The following is a 21838-nucleotide window of genomic DNA, read 5'->3' on the forward strand; positions in this document are numbered from 1 at the left end:
GATTAGATGCATGATATTTATCATGTGGGAATATGAAAGAAGCGTGAAATTATTTGGTATTTTGTAATTGCTCTTTAAAAATTTCAAGTATTTTAAAAATTTCAAATTTCACATTTGAAGTAGAATATTTTTCAAATTAGTTGGGAAATAAAGGTATATGGTGGGAAATAAACTTTATTGAGGATTTATATGGTGGGCACTGTCCAAAGGCAATTTATTTATAGTAACTCATTTAATAATCACAATTATTCATCAATTCAAGTTTTATCTATTGAGCACATACATTGTGTCATATGAATGAGATCAGTGGTTGAACTGGTGAGGATGAGGTTGGGAGAAGCTGAGTTAGTACTTGTGAAAACTTATGATTAATGAGGAGACAGACATTGATACAAGAATATAAATGACAAAGTAAAACGAAAAAGTGTGTTAAATGCTGGGAAAGGGGAGGTATACAATGCTATAAGAGCTTAAAAGAATTGATTACGTTGGTACAGGGGGATCAGGGAAGCTTTCCCTAAAGGAGTAATGTCCTAAAGGGAGATCTGAAGGAAAGCTAGAAGTTGACCAGGTGAGAGGATCATGAAGTATTTCAGGAAGAAAGAATTACATATGCAAAATTTCTGTGGTTGGATGGAACATTACACATTAGAGAAAATAAAAGAAGGCCAGTGGAGCTGAAATGTAAGACTGCAGTGTATGTGGGACAAGATGTGACTGAAGAGGTATCACATATATATGTGTAAGAACGGGTAGTTCATGGTAAGCTTTTTTTTTTTTTTGGTGTAAGAATAATGGGAAGTTATTGATGGCTTTTCATGAGGATAGACAGAAAGCAGGGTGAGGGGAGGTAGTAAATATATGATCAAATTTGCATTTTGAAAAGATTTCCCTGTTTTGAGTGGAAGAACAAAATATAATGTGGCCAAAGCATACTTGAGTAGTGAGGTAGGAAGCTCTTAAAATTTTTCAAGTGAAAGATAATTATAGCTTAGGCTAGTAGGAAGGCAGTGAGTGACAATGGAGATAAATTGATAAATTTGAGCAATATTTTGGCTATATTATTGGTCAGGAGTAGATATGGATAATTAAAAGTGGTTAAAGATCTGTAGGGGGAGAAAGAATAACTCCTTAGCAGAAAATCACAGGAAGGAGTCACCATTTTGAGGATGCCAAAATTATGAATTTTGTTTTATACACAGCGGACACTCTTGAGATATCACAGTAAAGAGACTAATTGTATGATCTTTAATCCTGAAGAGAATTTTGGGTTATAGACATAAATATGTGTGGCCTCTGTATACAGATAGACACACATGGATAAAATAATCTAAAAAAAAAATAGAGCAGAATAATGAGAGAACTTAGAATTGATGCCTGAAGAAATTTTTATGTATATATTTTATAGATGGATACAATACCTTTATTTTGTTTTGTATTTTTTTAAAATTTTTATGTGGTGCTGGGGATCAAACCCAGTGCCTCACACATGCTAGGCAAGTGCTCTACCACTGAGCTACCACTGAGCCACAACCGCAGCCCCCTGAAGAAATTTTAATGGCCTAAGAGAGTAGGATAATCCTGCAAATGTGATAGAGAAGGAGTACCAGGAGAAAAATATGGAGAGATTTAGTAAATACAAGGTCTGAAAACGTCTGTGGATTTAGCAACATGGACACTCATGATAACCTTACCAAAGTCATTTTAAAGGAGTAATGGAAATAGAAAAGAGATTGGAGAACACTTAGGAGTGAAATACTGAAGAAAGTATAAAGAACACTCTCAAGAATTCTAACATAGTTAAGGTGAAAGCTGGAAATTTCCTCTGAGTTCTAGATTTTTCTCCCCACTGGGGTAGCTTAATGACATATTTCCGTCAACATGACCTTTCTGTGCCACAAAACAAAACAAAAAATAAAAACAAAAAGAAAAAATAAACTCATAAAACACAAAACAGAAACAAAGAAAACCCCCTGGTTTTCTTGGTTTGCTTTCAAAACCATTGAAAGATGTCTTACTCATCTCACTTTTATTTAAATTAAAAGTCTCCAGCACATTTCAGTCTGTAGAGACGTATCTGGTTGTGAGGAAGAGGATCAACATATAAGAAAAAAAGGGATGAAAATATTTGTCAAGTATTATTATGTGCCATGAGAAAAATGAAGAAAATGAGTCTCAGAGAAGTTAATTAACTTGCCCAATCTTTTCAATATAATAAATTTGGATTACAAAGCAGGTATTTTTTATTGCAAAACCATTAATTATATGCCTTTTTTACATATCATTTTAAAGCAAAGAAGTAGCATCAATGGCCTACCACCTAACATTAAATATTATAAGCATACCTTTATTTTTCAGAAATTTATATCCTTAATGCTAATATAAAGATTAAGGACTATTATGACTCAGTGAATGATTTTCTTTCCTTCCTGGTGCACTTACATTCAGGTGTGAGAACCAGTAGAGAGTTGAGTGTTTCAAAATAAACCAGTATCTTTTCCAATTAAAAAAGGAGATTCCTCTAGACTCTCTTTTTTTCCAAAGCCATCCCTCGCATTTCCCATGGCCCAATTCAGTACAGGCCATTGCACAAAATCGAGTTCTAAAACAAAACAATCGGTCTTCCTCAGAGAAAAATGAGGGCAAGACCCTTCTAAACCAAGACACTGCAAAAACAAACATAGGAATACAATGTTAATTTGGATACCATAACAATGTAGATTTTAATTACTATAACATTTTCACAAGTTTACAATAATCTAACAACCCATCAATATTTGACAAAATTTTTCTTCTCACTACAAATGGCAATATCTATATCTTTTATTTATTTATGGTCATTTGTATTTCTTCTTTGTTAACTATACATTAGCCATTGTTTCTCATGGTCTGTTAATGTTGGTCTTAATGATGGAAATATTAAGGATATTTACCTTTTTACTTTCATATATATCACAAATATTTTCTCCAAGACTATTTGCCTTTGGCCTTCATTTATGACATTTTTTACATAAATAATTTTTAGTATTTAGTCACAGATAAGAATAACTTCTGTTTTCTGTTTTAATTTTGCTTAGAAATTCAAATCATTAATTCATCTGTAATGGTTTTTATGTATTATATAATACTGGGACCTGGATGTATTTCTTCTTCCAATATACAAATTTGGAGGGTACTGTTGTTTGAACTCATGGATGCTTTATCACTCAGGTTCATCCCCAGTGCTTTCTTTTATTTTCATATTTTGAGAAAATTTCTCACTAAGTTCCTAAGGGTCTTGCTAAGTTGCTGAAGCTGTTATGAACTTATTATGCTTCTGACATCCTTCCATGTCACATGTATTACAGACTTGTGCTACCATGCCTGTCCTTTCCAAATGTTTTAACAGTTGCTCCAAACTGTTTATTAAATGATCTGCCTTTTCCCCATTGATGTAAAATAATATCTTTATATTTTAAATTGTTTTATATTTTCAATTTTTTCATTCAAAATATCTTTACCTTTATTTTTGCCATTACAATAGTGTATTATGTATCTTGGGTGTTTAGGGTATATTAGAGTAGATTCTTTCCTAATATTTTAGAATTATTTTCTTAGATTTTTCTCAAAATTTTTTCCCAGATGAAATTTTAGAGTTACAGTTGACTTCCAAACAAATTCTATTAAAAATGCTTAAAATAACATTACATTTAAAGTTAATTTGAAGTTTGTCAAATTTATAATATTGAGTGTTCTAAATCAGGAATATGGCTATTTAAGTCACCAATTATTCAATACTTCTTTCTAAAACAATCTATTTTTCCTTATATATCTTATACATTTCATATTGCTTAGTCTTATGTATTTTATAGTTTTGTTACTATTTAAGAAAAAAATCCATTTAATAGCTATTATTTTATTGTGACACAATGGATACTATAGTTTTAATCTCAATAATTTAGTCTTTTATTCTATATGTAGGTAAATAGCCTAAAACTATAAAAATTTTACCTAAAATTTAAATAATTTGTGATATAAGTGAAAGTAATTTATTGGACACAAATCAATGCTTATTTGTGTCAACATAAATAAAATTAAGAACATGATTGAGAACAGCATTTGGCTCACTTTTCTCATTATTTTAAAGCATCTCTGTACACTGGATATGATAATTGGGTATCAGAGAACTTATTTGTACTGAATTCCTCACTTCATGGGTTACTTTTCCTTAAAAGCCTTAAATAAATTTATTTAAGGTATCACACATTTTATTTTAAAAATCCAGTTTTCATTAATTACAATTGCCTTAATATGACATTGTAAATTTATAATTGCCCTTTGAAAGACTCATTACTCCAGAGTCCAGCTTGTAGCAATTACACTAATTACCAGATTATTGTTTTCATTCTGGACTTTCTAGGGTTCTACTAATATAAGCAAGTTATCAGTTGAGTAGTCCCTCATATTAAGTCCTTTTTATCGTAAAAGTATATATACTCAAAGTACAGGTCTCTTCATAAAGCTAAATGAAGCACTACATTTTTCCTATGGTCAACTATATCTTAAGAGAAAATTATTAAAGAAAGCAGTACAACAGAATTTGAAAACCATGGTACTGCTTATATAGTAGGCTGCTCATTTCTCATGGGAGTTTTCACAGATAAAATTATGAGGGGTGGATGAGGACTGGAAGATTCTAATACTCTTGCAAAATTGCTACCTCAAATTGTGGCTACTATCACTTCCTTCGACTGTTGGAGATTTTTTTCCAGATAAATCATTTTCCAACAGGGAATTTTTAAGTAGAAGGAACATTAAAGAGTGTCTAGTGCAATTCTTTGCATTACTGATAAAGAAATAAGGACAACAAATCTCAAGTGATACCTGCAATATTATTTCTAATTGCTGATCTTTAATTACAACTGATTCCCATTTTGCCTATTATTACCCCCCCTACCCCAGATAGCTTAGGATCCCTATAAGAGCTGGTACTGGCTTCATATTAAGTATGAATGTTTTAATGATTTATTAAAATATCACTTTTGAAATGCGGATTTTATTCACTGAAGGTAGATTGGGTAAAATTTTCCTGACAGCAAAAATCTGTTCTGGTATTAGGGGTAATCATAAAATGAGCTTCTTATAAAAATAATCTCATTACAATATTTATAAAACCCAACTGTCTGAAAAATAGGACCCCCTTTAGTGGAATGACAGAAAGCAAATTGGGCCCTCTATTTGTTTATGATTTATGCTAAAAGGAAGATGAAAAGTAAAGGCTTATGAAAAATACCTTAATATCTATATACCATATTTTAATTTTCCCCTACTTGATAATTCTAAAAACTTAATTAGTAGTCACACAATTTACAATCTTCATTTTTTTAAACCTAATTTATTGTCCCACATAAGATACCCAAATTTACAATCTGGTCAGCTGTCACATCATTATAAACAGTTGAGCCCAGGCAGAAAACATAATAAAATAAATGAATCATTTTAGCTAGTACTAATGGCTTATTTAATATTAAGGTGTTCATCTTTAATTCCAGTAAAATTATTTTATGAAACTGGAGCAGTTTAAAAAGAGACTGACAAAAGGAGTGAAAAATGAAAGTTTGAATCATGTCCAATTCTTAGACCCCAGTGTGTTCACTCCCACATTCCTATATCAGTAGTATATAGGAAATTTTCATGTAGCATGCATGCATATATATCTGTTTGATCATGTGAACATTCTTACAAAAATTATTTAACATCTCTAAGATAGCCCATACTTCAATGTTATGCTTTAGCTCCCCAATATAAAAAGCAGTTGACAGAAATGCATTTACAGGAAACAGAAGGGAACAAAGCCAACAAATAGAGACTTACAATCGAACCAGCTTTGGGCTTTTGCCTTCATGAAAAAATTTATAAAAGCCTACAAAGAAAAGGACATGCAAATAATAATTATTTTGCTATCTCTGTTAGACCAGGCAATGATAACACGTTAACTTCATATAAAATTATAGAAGGAATATTAAAAACATATTAAAAACTAAAAAGAAATCACAGAAGAGTTTTAAAATTTAAATCAGGAGTTGCTAGTAAATGTATCCAATAACTTTTCTATATGAGAAAGCAATATATGAATTTTCTTATTTAACCTTAATGTGATGAATTTGACTAATAGGCTTTCTTCTAATAAATTCTCCTTGAGTTGAGAATAGAATGGTGGTTGGCATAAGCTGGGCACATTGTAAGGCGGGGGGGAAGGTTGATTAATGGGTACTATGTCACAGTATGGTGAACCTCTGGGGTACTATTGCACAGTATGGTGATTATAGATAACAATTATATACTATACATTTCAAAAAGCCAGAAGAAATGATTTTAAAAGTTTTCCCTGCAAATAATTTATACATGTTTGAGGAGATAAATCTGCTTAACCTGAGTCAAACATTATGCAACATATACTTGTACCAATATTACATGGTATCCCATTAATGTATTCAACATTTATGTTTGTGTGTATCAGATAAAAATACAAAAAATAAAAAGGTAATCAATTCTCCTTGAATTTCTGAAGTAAACCCTATTTCCACACATTGTATTTTTCTTTTAATATGCTACTGGAATTGCTATTACATATTTCAAAATTTTGCATTTATACCATTAATTGGCCATGACAAAGATTGTCATTTTGTTTTTGGTAGCAAAATAATGCTATTCAAAAAAGCTTACATAAGTTTAGAATGACTATTAAAGTGTGAGAAAATATGGTTCACAAAAATTTTATGTTAGCCTATTGTCACTGGTATGCTAATTTTTCTTGAGTCAATTTTAGTGTTTTATATTTTTCCTGGAAGCTTTCCATTTAAATGTATGTATAACTTTGAATGATAACAAGATTAATACAAACACAAGCTGGAAAACTTAAAATTCTTCTGTAATATACCCATCACCTGTAGTTTAATTCATTATATATCAGTAAACTCTATTAACAGTTCATACTTCCTACTAAGATGTTTACTACACTCTCATGTTTGGTGCATACATGAACCCAACATTTTTAAGTTAACAATAAAAACCCACCACTATTAAAATAATAAAACTAAATCTATAATTTAAAACCTTAAAACAGTAATAATTGTACTGATATATCTAGAGTAGTAAGAGGGTAGATTTGACTTGCAATATTTTACCAAATTTTTTTTAATATTTATTTTTTAGTTGTAGTTGGACACAATATCTTTATCTTATTTACATAGTGCTGAGGATCGAACCCAGGGCCTCGCATGTGCTAGGCGAGCGCTCCACCGCTGAGCCACAACCCAGCCCCTTTACCAAATATTTATATAAGACTTCTAAATTCGTAAACTAAGCAACATTTTGAGTTTTGCATCCGTTTTACTGAATAAGGTGCCTGTGTCAAATGTGTATATGCAATGAGATCTTCCTCTATTAAAAAATATCTGATAAGACATTTAGCTATAACATTCTTTACATTGCAATGGCATTTGGTGGTTTCATTTAAAACTCATAATTCAGACTAAATTTTTTAAAAAATATTTATTTTTTAGTTGTAGTTGGACACAATACCTTTATTTTATTTATTTTATGTGGTGCTGAGGATCAAACCCAGGGCCTCACACATGCTAGGCAAACGCTTTACTGCTGAGCCACAAACCTAGCCCCAGAGATTAATGTTTTTTTTTTAATTTTTAAAAAAATTGTAAGCAAGTGCTATTTAAAGAAATGAGTGTAGTTTTCTTCCTTATGATGCCTTTTTCCAATATTTTTCATTTATTTTTCCATGCCTGTGTTAACAATGCCATTTCCTTTTTAATTTTGGAAGTAGAAAAAATTTAATTATATAATATTTTAAATTTTAGACTATTTATTTATAGAATTTCTAAAGTGTACACAATTATTTTCTTATTCATTGTCTCTTATGATCATGTAAAAATCCTATAAATTCAGTATATTAAATCTAAATTTTCCCATGTTACAGATGAGAAAATAATTTCAGAATGAAGCAGTGTTTTGTCTATGATCACAGTCAATGGCCTAACAGGAAGAGCCATTTCCCTTGAATCTGTATTTCTTCATCCTTATCCCAAGGACTTTCCCCACATAAACACAAATTTACCTGTTATTATGCCTGACACAGAGCACATATTCAATACATGATAGAAATTAATATTATTATTTGAAATGAAAGTAGTCAATAATACAACAAACAGAAGGCCAAAAATAAAATATTAAGATGGAATACTCAGAGATGTAGGTTTCAAATGATTTCCAAGTTTTTAAACTCCATACATAAATGTGTCTCATTTTGCCATTAATTTGACAGTTTTAGAGTTATTGGACCAAGTTACAGATGCTTTTCCTTTATGAATGCCTTAAATCAGACGATTTTTTTTCCTTTGTCACTGAACTCTGGTTTAGTTTCCAGACTGGTTTAACTGAGTCTGGTTAAATTTATGAACCTATTATCAGAATAATATTTTAAGGCATAAAATAAATTACATAGGATTACAACAGAAATCAGTTTTCCTTAAATAAAGTTCTCAAAATACTGAGAGATAATTTTCAATTATATAAACATCTATCAGCAGATTTAATGATTATTACAATTTTGAAAGAATGGTTAATATAAATTATTCATTAAGATATATGCAATAACTAGTATGTGATATATAAATGTGGTATATTTTGGGGAAAAGGCACAAACATTATGAATACTATTATGCTTTACTGCTTTGTTCATTTATGAATGAAATGTTGTTAAAGTTCAGCAAAATTCAATGTATATAAGATGCATTTTTAACTTTCCACCTTCATGGAATCCACTGAATTCTACTTGTGATAGAATGTTTGATGGTCTGTGGACACTAGCTGGAGAACTCTTGCCCTAAAACAAAGTCCACCAGCCATCAAGAACCATCAACTGACAGAGCAATTCAAGTCAATTTTCCTATTTCCTCAATCTTAAATTGAAAATGCCAATGTTTTTAAAATAATATAATATGTTATAATATAGTATAATATAATTTTTGGAAGTGGGTATAGAAATAGAATGGAAGAGAAAGACCATGATAAACCGAAAACGGATCCAGAAAGAAGAAAGAGAATTCAGGGGACACACAGAAACATAAAAAAAGAAAATATTATCTACATTTATTTTTAGAGAAATTCAAGCAGTTTTCCATGAAAAAGGAATTACTCAGTACTAATAACTATTTCTTGGAAATGTGATTTATGATTGCTAAACTACTGAAATAAAAATCAGAGTTCAAGGCAACCGTTAAGCTATATTTTATTGATGGTCTGAATTTAAAGTTAATGCTATGCTTCCTTTCTTTTAAGTCCTTTTGTTTCATCAGATTGGTACTTAAAGAAGCCCTAGGCCTTTCGGGCAGGTGTAAAAATTTCATTTTTGTCTTCTGGTTGCAGTGCATCCAGCACTTCACAGGAAAAGAGAAAAAAAGAGTCATTTTGGTATCCAACACAGTTTACTGTTTAGAATAGAGGTATGAATCAGGATATGTGTTAATGTCTTGTCCATTAATAAGGAAGTAGGTTTTATTTTTTCCACAAGTATTTTGTTTTCCTCTATACTATTGCAGGCGTTTTTGTGGGAAGAGTATACTTTGCTCCATAAGGAAACATTTGGCAATTTCTAAAGACATGTTTGGTTGTCATAAATGGCATCAAGGTAGAGGCCTAGAATGCTACAAACACACCCTACAATGCATATAACAGCCCCCACAGAAAATAAAGATCTGACCTGAAACGTCAGTAGTTCCTAGTTTGACCATTTATGCTTTAGTTAAGGACTGCAAAAGAAAGGATAAAGTGGTAGAATTGTCAAACTACACCCAAATCTCTAATTATAGAAATTTTGTTTATAATTAGTTTAAAATAGAGATATCTCTATCTGCACCCTATACTTTGAGAAGTCTAATATCTATTGAAATCTATTCATAATATTGTAGACTATCTACTTGATTTACAATATCTTGATTTAAAATATCTTTAGAATGACATTTTCTCTAAAATTATACACTTTGTGTAAAAAAATCAAAGCATTTGACAGTTTAATTTTTTCATTATTTGGGTTGACTATTTTGATGTTTTGACAGGAATAAACTGAGATTATGACAAAACACCTCAAAGGCAAAATTGAAATACTAATCTCACTTTCTACTTTAAAAATGCAGGAAATCATTTTGAAATATTAAAGAAAATATAGAGAAATCTCATTTGAAGATTTAAGACAATTATTTTATCAAAATATCTAATTTATTTTAAAGTAATTTCTCTAGAAGGTAGATAGGGAGATTGAATTTCTAATTAAAATTTTAAATAGAAACCATTAACATTTTATGAAGTGTCTTTAAAAATTTTTATTCAAAAATAATTTTACTAAATTGTTTTAAGAATTAGCTTTATCATTTTGCTTTATTTTTCAAAATTATCATCAGGTAGATATAGTGGGCAGTGACCAGCTAAGGAATTATATTTTTAAAACTGAGAAATTCAGAGTTTCACTTTAATTTTCAAATCAGATGCTTTTTCTTCATTAGGTATGAAACATTTCTACAAAAATTAAAATTAGGATTGAATAGAAATTATTTAAGGAATAATTAGAGGTTCTGTGACTAAAATCATAATTATTATAAGAGGTCAGGCTTTAAGAAAAGTTATCACTTTAAATGTTGTTTATGTAATAATAGTGAAAACAGCTATTCAGGAATAATGTATCATCAAGAATTAGGAAATCCTGCTTTTAGTATTGCAATGTTTCCAATTTACAATGTGAACTTTGGTGTATCTCATGACATTTGCATTCAAGTTCTTCCGTGCTATCTAGGATCTAGAATAAAGTGTGATGATTCCTAAAATAGGAACAAAATCAGATGCATTTACCTCCAGGATTATTTCCAACTAAAAGTGTGAAGTCTGCTTTGTCATTGTGCTTTTTTGCTTGATGTTCTTTATCACAGAACAATAGATACCTATTTTCTCAAAGCTAACAAGGCCCAATTAAGTGTGACTTAGAAGTCATCTTTTTTCTTAACCTTAATTTTGAATTGGAGGTAAGGCTGGGGATATTTAAAAACTCCAAATGTGAAATTTTAGTTACCCTCAAAAGCTGGTGGCATAACTTATTTTAAGGATAAGTTATGATGGCTCTAAATTACTATATAAATAGATGTCTACTTTAAGAATTATCTTTTATTCTTTTCTCTATGTTTTACTCAATATATTGACATAGCATTAAGAATGGGATCCCATGGATTTGAAAGTGCTTTGAAAAATTTAACCACTGCACTTATATCAAACTCACATCTCAGCATTTTATTATTAGGTGTCAATAGGGCCTAATCCTTCTTTTGGTAATATTAGCTTTAAATCCCAGTGGATAGCTGGTAGTTTCGCCAAGTCAGTTTCCTTATTGTCACCATATTTACTAACCCTATTATTGCATTCTCATTTCTACTTTTCTACCTTTTGAAATCTCTGATCATAATACAGTGTATTCTAGTCACTGCCCCCTAGTATCAATTAAAATTCCATTTTAAAAAATCTTTCCATCCTCAGATCTATGGCCAACTGCTTTATTTGTCCTCTGTACTGTCCACTTCCACTATAGGCTTGAATTTCTAAGTTTATGAGTCCTGAAAATTTCTTTTTAATATTCCAACAAATGAATGGTAATCCTTAGGCTATGGCTATGGTATTTGAATAAATAGTCTTTTAATAGGCATAGTTTATAGATAAACATACATTATCATGCTTTTAAAGTGGTTTCTTTATGATATCCACTCTTTTTCTCTATTAATGACTCTACAATGAAGAGTACAGTAAACATAATCTTTGTCAAAGCCTAGGACATAGGAGGTGCCCAATCTTTCTCACATTAAATTTATTCCTTGAAAGAATATTCACAGAATCATAAAAGGGCAGTCCTTAAAAACTTTCCATACTTTTGGGTTTTAGAATGTAGAAAGTGTCAATTTACTATTCTGATATAATGGCACAGTTCAATTGATGTCCACCAATATTGACTATCTATAGTCAAGCAATGTAATAGTTATAAAGATTAATAAGGTGAAGCCCCTTGCTCTCAAAGTGTTTTTAAAATACCTGGTCAATAACTAAACTGATATTCACAAAATTTGAGATATTTCAAATTGAGAGAACTTAATTTCATTACCTCCTTTCCCATATGTGGTTCCTAAGGTTCAGAGGGGTTGAATGCTTTGATCAAGGTACAATATATAATTTTTAAAGAAAAAACAAACAAACAAATCTGTAACATATATCCTCTGAACTATGAATGGCATTCATTCTCCTACCCCAGATTATTGTCTGAAACAAGATTTATATATAACAAAGTAGACATGTATTTTTGACACTTGTTATTCAACTTGCCATCTCTGTGACAAGACTGAGAAATCAACTTAAAAGGAGGAAAGATTTAATTTAATTTAAATTGAATTTAATACAGTTTTAAAAGTTTCAGTCCATGTTTGTTTGGCCCCCATATGGGTCTGTGGCAAGGCAAGAAATGATAGAGGTCATATGGTAGAGAAAAGAGGCTCCATTCCATGGCAGTCAGGCAGCACAGAGAGGGAGCTTATTTTTATAAAAAAGCCCATTCACTGAACCCCATTTACCTATATATCCATAAATGGATTAATTAATTCATGAGGTTAAAATCATCATGATACAGTCACCTTACAAAGGCCCACCTCTGAACACTAATGCATAGGGAACCAAGCCTTCAACACTAGAGCCTTTGAGAGGCATTTGAGATCCAAACCATAATAACACTTTTCCCAAGGATGTTTTGAGCCTTATCCTATCTACGGAGTAAGTTTGGTAGACATTTTTTTTCCCAACGTGTTTATAGGAGAGTTTATATTGTATGAAGGGAAGTTGTTTGTGTAAAATATGTGAATAGGTGTGACATACCTACAATGTTCTATCTTCTACTGAATTGTGAAAAAAATATATCTTAACAGGAAGAAGATATATTCTCATTTTAATAGTTTAAAATAAGTGTGTTTTTAAAATAGAACAACTAAATGTGAATTGTACATATGACCTTCATGTTGAAAATAGAATATGTAAAGTTATTGGCTGTTTTCATGTCATTGTTTTCCATATCTATTTTACATCTTCACCAAAAGTACATTTGTAGCCAGACATAGTGGCATATACCTGTAATCCTAGTGACTCAGGAGGATGAGGCTGAAGGATCAAAAGTTGAAGGCCAGCCTCAGCAATTTATTGGGGCTATATGCAACTTATCAGAAACACTCTTTCAAAAAATAAAATAAAATACAATGGACTCTAACTGGAGATATAGATCAGTAGTTAAACAACCCTGGGTTTAATTCCCAGTAACCCCTACAAAAAGTACATTTACCTGCATAATGGGAAGTAGTGTATTTGATGATTTTAGCTACAGCATATAAATCATGGTTAAAATTTTGTTAGGTATATTATAGTTTTGAGGGGTTATCCAGGATTGAATTCCTGGGCACTCAACCACTGAGCCATATCCTTAGCTTAATTTTGTATTTTATTTAGAGACAGGGTCTCATTGAGTTGCTTAGTGCCTTGCTTTTGCTGAGGCTGGCTTTGAACTCATGTTACTCCGGCCTCCACCTCCCTAGTTGCTGGGATTATAGGCCACTGCCACCTCGCCGGGCTGGGGATATTATTATTAAGGTCACATTATATTTACAAATTTATTACTGTATCACATCAATTTCAGCACATCTTTTAGTATTTAGTAATGCTTCTCAGAGGTATATCTTAATGGACTTTGAGTCCAGTCAATTGACAGAATAGTTAGCATCTAAATGAGCACTTGAGAATTGCTTTCAGAAAAGCTTGTCTTAACAACTATTCAAAATCATTCTAGTTATATCAGAGTTCAAAAATATGGGATATAATTATATAGGAATGCCATATTATTGATGATTGGTTAAAAGACAGAGAAAGAAATTGAAAAGGTCTATGTTTCATATTACTGAACCCTATCAGTTATGAGATAAAATGATCATATAAGATTTCAGAAATACATTTAAGCTATTTGACAGAATGCTTTAGAAACAGCACAGGCTAACTACTTACCAAAGAGAAAAGAGAGTGACACTAAAATAACATGAAGAACAATCACTCACTTAATAGAATACTAAAAAAACAAAAACAAACAAACAAACAAAAAAACGATCAGTACTCTTGAGTGAAGTAAAACAAGGCCCCCTTAAAGGTATCAAATGATCAAATGATGTCTAATACACATCACCAAAATTACAGTGCAGCTTCTTAATGTTCAGAGTGAGTTTCATTAAGTAAATCAAGAACACTTAGAGCTCTGAAATATGATCTGGGCTCAATATTGTTATTTGGATTTGCTTAGATATGTATCATTCCATATCATCCATCTATCTTGTTGAGGAGTTAACAGAAAAGACTTCAATCAGTGCTTCTTTAATTTTCATACTTTCTAATTTTAATACCTTACTTTACACATGTAAGAAATTGGATTATCTATGTCAGTCCCAAGTATCTACATTTCTGAATTTTTGGTTACACATAACTAAATCTTTCTTTCATGAACCCCCTTTATGGTTGATTTTTAGGAAAGTTATTTTTGTATTCCTGTTTTTATAAACACAGTTCCTAAAAGTTTGGTAAATTTTAGTTCATAATAATTTTTAGTAGATGAGTTATCATCATTTTAAAGGTCTAATACTCTCCCCTCACCCAATTAATCTACAATAAGATTATATGAGCAGGCACAGGTGTTTAAAGAAAGAGGCCATGGGTTGGGGTTGGGGCTCAGTGGTAGAGCACCTGCCTAGCAAGGGTGAGGCATATAGAAGGTATTGTGTCCATCTAAAAATAAAAATAAAAAAGAAAGAGGCCATGACTTCACTAAAATGAAGGTTGATATATAGAAATTTAAGCATATAGAATATTCAGAAAGTACAGATATAATAAAATGTTTGCAAATCATATTTAAAACATTACACTGCCTTAAAGAGTCATAATTGGAATTAAGTTATTCACTCAGTTTATTTTTCAAATGCCTTTTATGTGCCAGATATTCTTCTAGGTGCTAGAGACAACATGTCAAACAGCATAAGGTCCCTGACCTTATGCTCCCAAATTTATTTTTTTTATTTAAAAATATATATATAGCTGTAGATGAACACACAGTATCTTTATTTATTTTTTTGTGGTGCTGAGGATCGAACTCAGTGCCTCATGCATGTGAGGCAAGTGCTTTACCACTGAGCTACAGCCTCAGCCCTCTCAAATCTAATTTTTTTTAAAATTTATTTATTTATTTTTTATTCTTGGCGGACACAACATCTTTGTATGTGGTGCTGAGGATCGAACCCGGGCCCCTCACATGCCAGACGAGCGTGCTACCACTTGAGCCACATCCCCAGCCCCTCAAATCTAAATTTTAAAGGAGGAGAGAGACAATAAAAAAGTAAATAAATGAGTGATATGTTTTTAGGTGGTGATAATACTTTTTTTTATCTGGTGCTTTCCTTCCTCAATGACAGTCTGGGGCTGATAGCCTTCAAATTGAACACTTCCAAAGGAAACAAATCATTTTATTAAATACTTCCAAAGGGAACCACTCATTTAATTAAACCTTTATAACCAATGTAGTATTGGCTATTGAATAAAAAATAATATTGTCTTGAAATGGTGCTTTTGATGGAATAGAATCCAATAACTAATACTATTTGCAAGACAGTGCTCTAAATTCTGCTCTCGTAATTCTCCACTAGAAAAAAATATCTGATCCTCTAATTCATATTTGGATACTAATGGTGAGTAATGGCTTCATATGTTATCCCTTCTAGAGTTACAGATGTTTTAAAGCATTTGGTGTATTAACCTCAAGGGAATAAAGATTTCAAATATTTTCTCTTTCACCTTCATCTCTTCTCTTTTCTGTCCACTCAACAAAGGTAAAATTCAACATTAAATCCTACTTACTCAAGGCCAGCCTCATAGGAATGAAGGATAAAACATAACAAAAACATTTCTTAATTCCCAACAGTGTCATATACTGCAGTTTATTTTTGTTGCATTAAGGAGTTACAAGTTCAATTAGGTCTTAAGGAAAATGAAAAACCAGATCATTTGCTTTAGTTATAAGGCCAACTTTTCTAGATTGACCAGCAAGATAATGCATGATGAATATATATAGTTCTATGCATTTCAAAAGAAAATAGCAATCATTCATTTTATTTTTTCAGTTTATAAGTCCATTGATGGCTTTTGAAATGTTGTCTATAAGTACTGAATTCATCCTTCCTTAGGTTTTTTGGTCTAAAATTCTAATATTCTAGCTCCCTTTACTGTTGAAATGAAAAAGTGAATAGGATAACATTGAAATGATTTACAGATAGTTAAACACTCTATGTAACTGACCTAAATTAAATCTATTTTTAACAATTTATATGTATTTTTAAATTTTTTATTTATTCCTTTTAGATATACATGACACTGGAGTGTATTTTGACATTTTACATATATGGAATACAATTTATTCTAATTAGGATCTCATTCTGGCGTTTGTACATGATGTGGAGTTTCACTGGTTGTGTATTCATATATGAATATATGGCAGTTGTGTCCAGTTCATTCTATTGTCTTTCCTAGTCCCATTCCCCCTCCCTTCTCTTCATTCTCTTTTGTCTAATCCAATGAACTTCTACTCTTTCCTCCCCACCTGTCTTAGCATCCACCCATCAGAGAGAACGTTTGGTCTTTGGTTTTTTGGGACTGGCTTATTTCATTTAGCATTTTAGTCTCCAGTTCTTTTATTTATTTTTTATTTTTGGGGGGGTAGAAATCTTTATTTGAAGCTAATTTAGATTCTGATAGGAAAACCTATTTCAACTTACAAATCTCATTTTTCTACTTAAAAAAAAATCAGTGATGCAGAAACTTCTGGTACATTATCATATAACCAAGTCTCCAGTTCTTTTAAAAAGTAGGTTTACCTATATGTTTCTGCTAATACAAAACTCAAGATATTGAATATTTTGTGTCTTTTATTTCATGTTAAGTGAGTTGAAAGATTGTCAATTAACTGTGATTTTTTTTTTCTGCTTTACTGGGTAGGAATTGAACCCAAGATCTAGTGTATGTTAGGCAAGCATTCTACCACTGAGCTATAGCTCCAGCACTATAATTTTTAATAAAAAAAGGTTAATATAGGAGCAAAATTTGAACCATGTGTTGGATAATAGTTGAAAAACTTGTGACACAAGAATGTTAGAATGAAAAATCACCAAAGTAAAATAGAGTTTTACTGAAGTGATTTTTGTGAAAGGTGTCTTTTTTCAGTGGTATCTGAAACTTCATCTCCCTATCCTCTTTATGTACTCTTAGAGTACACATGATGCATTCTTGCTCTAAACAAGATCCACCAATTGGCCCAGAATAGTCAGAACTTAGTTAATAACTACCAGTGTTACTAAATTTTGTCCCCACCTCCAACTTAGGGCTGAATAGAGAAAGCCAAATGTGTTTATCAAACTAATCACATAAGATATCCTACTTCTATTTAGCCTACTTCTAGCTTTCTCATGTACACGAAATATAATAAGAGCATAGCTGAAGCCTCTCATCTTTTCACCATTAGCTTCTGCTCTCTTGTCGGCCTTTGATGGTCTGCAAAAATAAGAGATGGTAGCTGACACCCTTAATATAGCTAGTTCTGAAACAAATAGCCTTTGCTTGTCATTTGGGTAGTCTTTGTTTTCTTCAACATCCCTATTATATAGGTATTTTACAGCCAAGATTTTTAACTGGTTACATACATGATAACCAACTAAGAAGCCTGAAAAATTACAGATGGTCAAGCCCTACTTAAGTTTAAATTAGCATTTCTGTGGAGGGCTTGGCAATGAGCATTTTTAACAAGAAAGCAGTTGATTATTTTACAGTACAGTCTGAAAACAGATGTTCTATGGAAATATGTTCTTTTATTGCATGTTTATGAATACTAATTCCAAGCTGGATGATAGCAGAAAACAAGCAAAAATAACTACATTAATGACTATATTTGATAGCTCCCAACATCAACATCTTGCTTAAAAATCATCTGTAGTGGTTTGAAATTTATTCTAACAGATAAAATAAAATACCTTCTAATCAAAGACATTTGTTTTCTAATATTACTAATGTTCCATGAAATGGGTCATCACTCTAGCATTGTTCATAAACCCTTAAATGAAATCAGCTGTAACTGAAGAAGCAGTGTTAACACAGTGCTGATGGGAGAATTATTTGACAAGAGGAAAATTGATAGTTTACTCTCAAATATAAGAACAATATAACACTAGCTTGGGAAAACTTCTTATTCTCTTCTGAAAGTAGAAAAGTAATCATCCATTTGCTATGTTTTGATTAACTCTGGCAAGGGCCTTTTGGCAGAGCTGATACTTTGCATTAAGTAGAACACAATCCAGCCAAGACAACACACTGGGACTTATGTTGTATTCAAAAAATAACCTGAGACAAAATACACTTTTAGAAAGATTCCCAGTTATCAATTTCCCAAAAGGGTAATATTCAAATTTTCTAAGCAATAACAGTGACTACTTGCTATTATTAAATGTATATTATTCTAATTACTAATAGCATGCATTTGACCTTACTTTTCCTTTTTGGAATACCTGGATTATTCAAGTTAATGAGATACAATATGAATTAAAAGTAAATGAAAAACAAATATTATATTATTTTGAAGCAGGGCAAGGTCACAAATTGTCTAGTATAACCACTGTTTATACATATACACATATTACTCTTTTCCTCTGTTTTACTCAACAAGTTTGTTATCATCAGTATTTAATGGAGCTATGCAAATTTATAAATCATAAAACATTAAAATACTTTAAGTGAATGGCTAACTAAGAGTGATTGTCTCCCACAGATCACTTTATGCATTGAAACCCAAACTAGAAATATTCAGAACTAAGGGAAATTTTGGAGGAATTTTCCAGCAAATTAATAATTTTTATTTCAATGATGTAACCCACTTTAATATGTGGATATATATATATATATATATATATATATATATATATATATATATTTAAAAAAACAGTAATTGAGACAAAGTGTGATGTGCCCACTAGAGTCAAAGAATAAGGGCTTGCATTTGTTGACCAGGTCATGGTATAGATATGGAAGTTGTGTATATTAGGAACAGAACTGAGGAAATCAGGAATTAAGCAATGGTGATAAGAAGATAAACGTCTAATTGCTTCTTGAATATAGATGTCTTGGAAATAGAACATTAATTGTGGGGCTGGGGTTATGGCTCAGTGGTAGAGCACTTGCCTTGCACGTGCAAGGCCCTGGGTTTGATATCAGCACCACATAAGAATAAATAAAAAGATAAAATAAAGTTATAAAAAATAAAGAACATTAATTGTGATGAAGGGTAAACACCAGAAGGTTTATGGTATAGGGAAGAAAAAGTGCATGGTTTTTCAGTTCTAGAACAACAGTCTTTCTAACCTATTAATGCTATACTTGATACTCTACTTGAGTGAAAGGAATATGACATCTTGGATTAGATTTATAGTATATGGTTTTAGTATCGCTGCCCTTGTGCAGTTTCTAGATTGACTGATAAATATTGGCATTTTTTATATATTAGTCATTATGTACCTGTCAAATGTATGAGAAAATATGCAGACATTTCAACATTTTTAATTCTTTCTTTGGCATTTACCTATTAAAAACTATAAAGAAGTCACCTGTTTAAAACCATAAATTGAAGGTACTGTAAGACATTTTCCAAGCATATATAAAACCAAATACACTAAAGTTCCATTGGGTTTATAATTCATGCCCTGAGCTGACATAATAGAGGAGACTACATTATTGTAAGATCCTTTTGGAAACTTTATTACTTAAGTTCCCCAACTGCATTTAAGTTGACCCAGAATGTAGAGAATACTGATAAACAGTGTTTAGAGAGAGACTGCACTATTAAATATAATCTATTCTATGTGTATTCTGTGATCTAAAGGGCATTTTGAAATACCAAGTCATCTGTGGAAACACCCCAATATTCTTAATTTATATAACATATTTTATTGCATCTTATTTAACATCTCCAATATTTGGGAGGTCTTACATTTCCATTTAGTTTTTTTTTTTTGCGTGTGTGCTTGCAGTTGAAATCTATATAATTTTTAATGTTATATAACTTTGCTTTCTTAGGAACATACTAATCAAAGACTAGCATATCCTGGAAAAATATAAGATCAAGAATAAATCAGATCAAAATTCAAATAATCTGACTGAACTTTCATATGTACATACATGAATATACCTTAATGAATCTCAGCATCAAGTATATCCAAGAGAGTAATTAAATATAAAACTATAAATAAATTTCAGAAAAATCAGTAGAGTAGATGGATGGGAGCAGGGGAGGGGAAGGGGGAGAGAGAGGTGCTTGAGACTGAATTAGAGCAAATTATATTCCATGCTTTTGTGATTATGTCAAATTTATCCTAATTTTATATCTAAAATTAAAAAGAATCAATAAAATAAAATAAAAATTTAAATATAGATACTCTTTAAATACAGGTATATTTTACTCTTTTTAGTTGAATTCCTTTCCAATTTAAACAGTTACATAGCTTGCTTTTATTATTTGCACTTGAGATTATAAATGGTTTACTAAGCACATGAAGTTCATGTATTCCAGAGGTTAGGAAATGTCCAGGTCTTTAAATATAATCAGAAGGAAGAAGCCTACACATCTAGAAACAAAATACCTGGTCATTCTGCCAGATTGAATGTCCCATACTCTTCTAGTCAAACAATACTGATAGTCTTAAACTAAGCAATCAGTATGTTAACTTCGTCCCAAACATTTAGCAATTGAAATGTACTTAAGTAGAGACAGATACCCAGGAACTATCAAATATTCAAGGAAAACAAACACCAAAAACCAGAGGTAATCCCCAAGGGAAACAGAATTTGTAGAGTAAGAGGAAGTATTCACAACCCACTTGCTTAAAGTTCTCAGAGAGATTTGAGCAGATATTGTATCCATTAAATTCCATCATTTCTGACTCCCAAAGACCAGGCTCATATGAAATAGTCTTTGGAAATTAAAATCTGATCATTGAAATGCTGAGTAGATGGCATAATGGAAAAAAAGTTCAGACTAGAAAATCATATTAGTGAGTTAAAAATTCAAAACAAGGGTTCCTTTATAAACACATTACTAAAGAACAAAGCTATGGAAAAATGTTAAAGGATAAGGAGCCACAGGAATAAGTATAAAGCATGGAAATGAAAATAATAAGCATATTCTACAGGAATTGGAATGATGTTACCATTCAACATTTTAACTTCAATACTACATGCTAGGGAACAATAAACAATATCTTCATAATTCTCCAGAACATAATTTTAAACCTAGACTTTATACCCAGCCAAATTATTTATGTAGATATATTCCACAAAAAAGGAAAGTGAAACAAAGAGGAAGGAAGATGTGGGACATTAAAAAAGTATACTAAGTATACAGAAACTAAGCAAATCACTAAACCATATGGATCCATCTACATAAATTTTGATACTATGGTAAGCAATGTTTTTTAAAAAGTAATGATGTAATGCAAAAATTGTAGATACAAATAAAATTCTGGTGATTATAATAAAATCTGACAAGTAGCTAGAGTTAAAAGAAAGTGAAAGCCTGTTTAATGGAGGAGAATACTGATATAAACAAATGTTGATTAAGAAAATAAAAGGTGAAGCATAACTTTTAAAATGT

The 21838-nt window shown here is 31.1% G+C and overlaps 1 protein-coding gene across 1 annotated transcript in view; it reads right to left on the bottom strand.

The window, feature by feature from the left end:
* The window catches only part of LOC113199935 (uncharacterized), a 433183-nt gene that overhangs the window by 40673 nt on the left and 370672 nt on the right, over positions 1-21838 (bottom strand). Inside the window, exons 8-9 of the mRNA XM_077793630.1 lie at positions 5854-5902; positions 2443-2666 (exon numbers count right to left, since the gene is read on the bottom strand). Coding sequence (XP_077649756.1) covers positions 2443-2666; positions 5854-5902 — 273 coding nt within the window. The remainder of the gene's footprint in view (positions 1-2442; positions 2667-5853; positions 5903-21838) is intronic.

This window comes from Urocitellus parryii, chromosome X (assembly GCF_045843805.1).
Source record: "Urocitellus parryii isolate mUroPar1 chromosome X, mUroPar1.hap1, whole genome shotgun sequence".
In the NCBI taxonomy this organism is placed as follows: domain Eukaryota; kingdom Metazoa; phylum Chordata; class Mammalia; order Rodentia; family Sciuridae; genus Urocitellus; species Urocitellus parryii.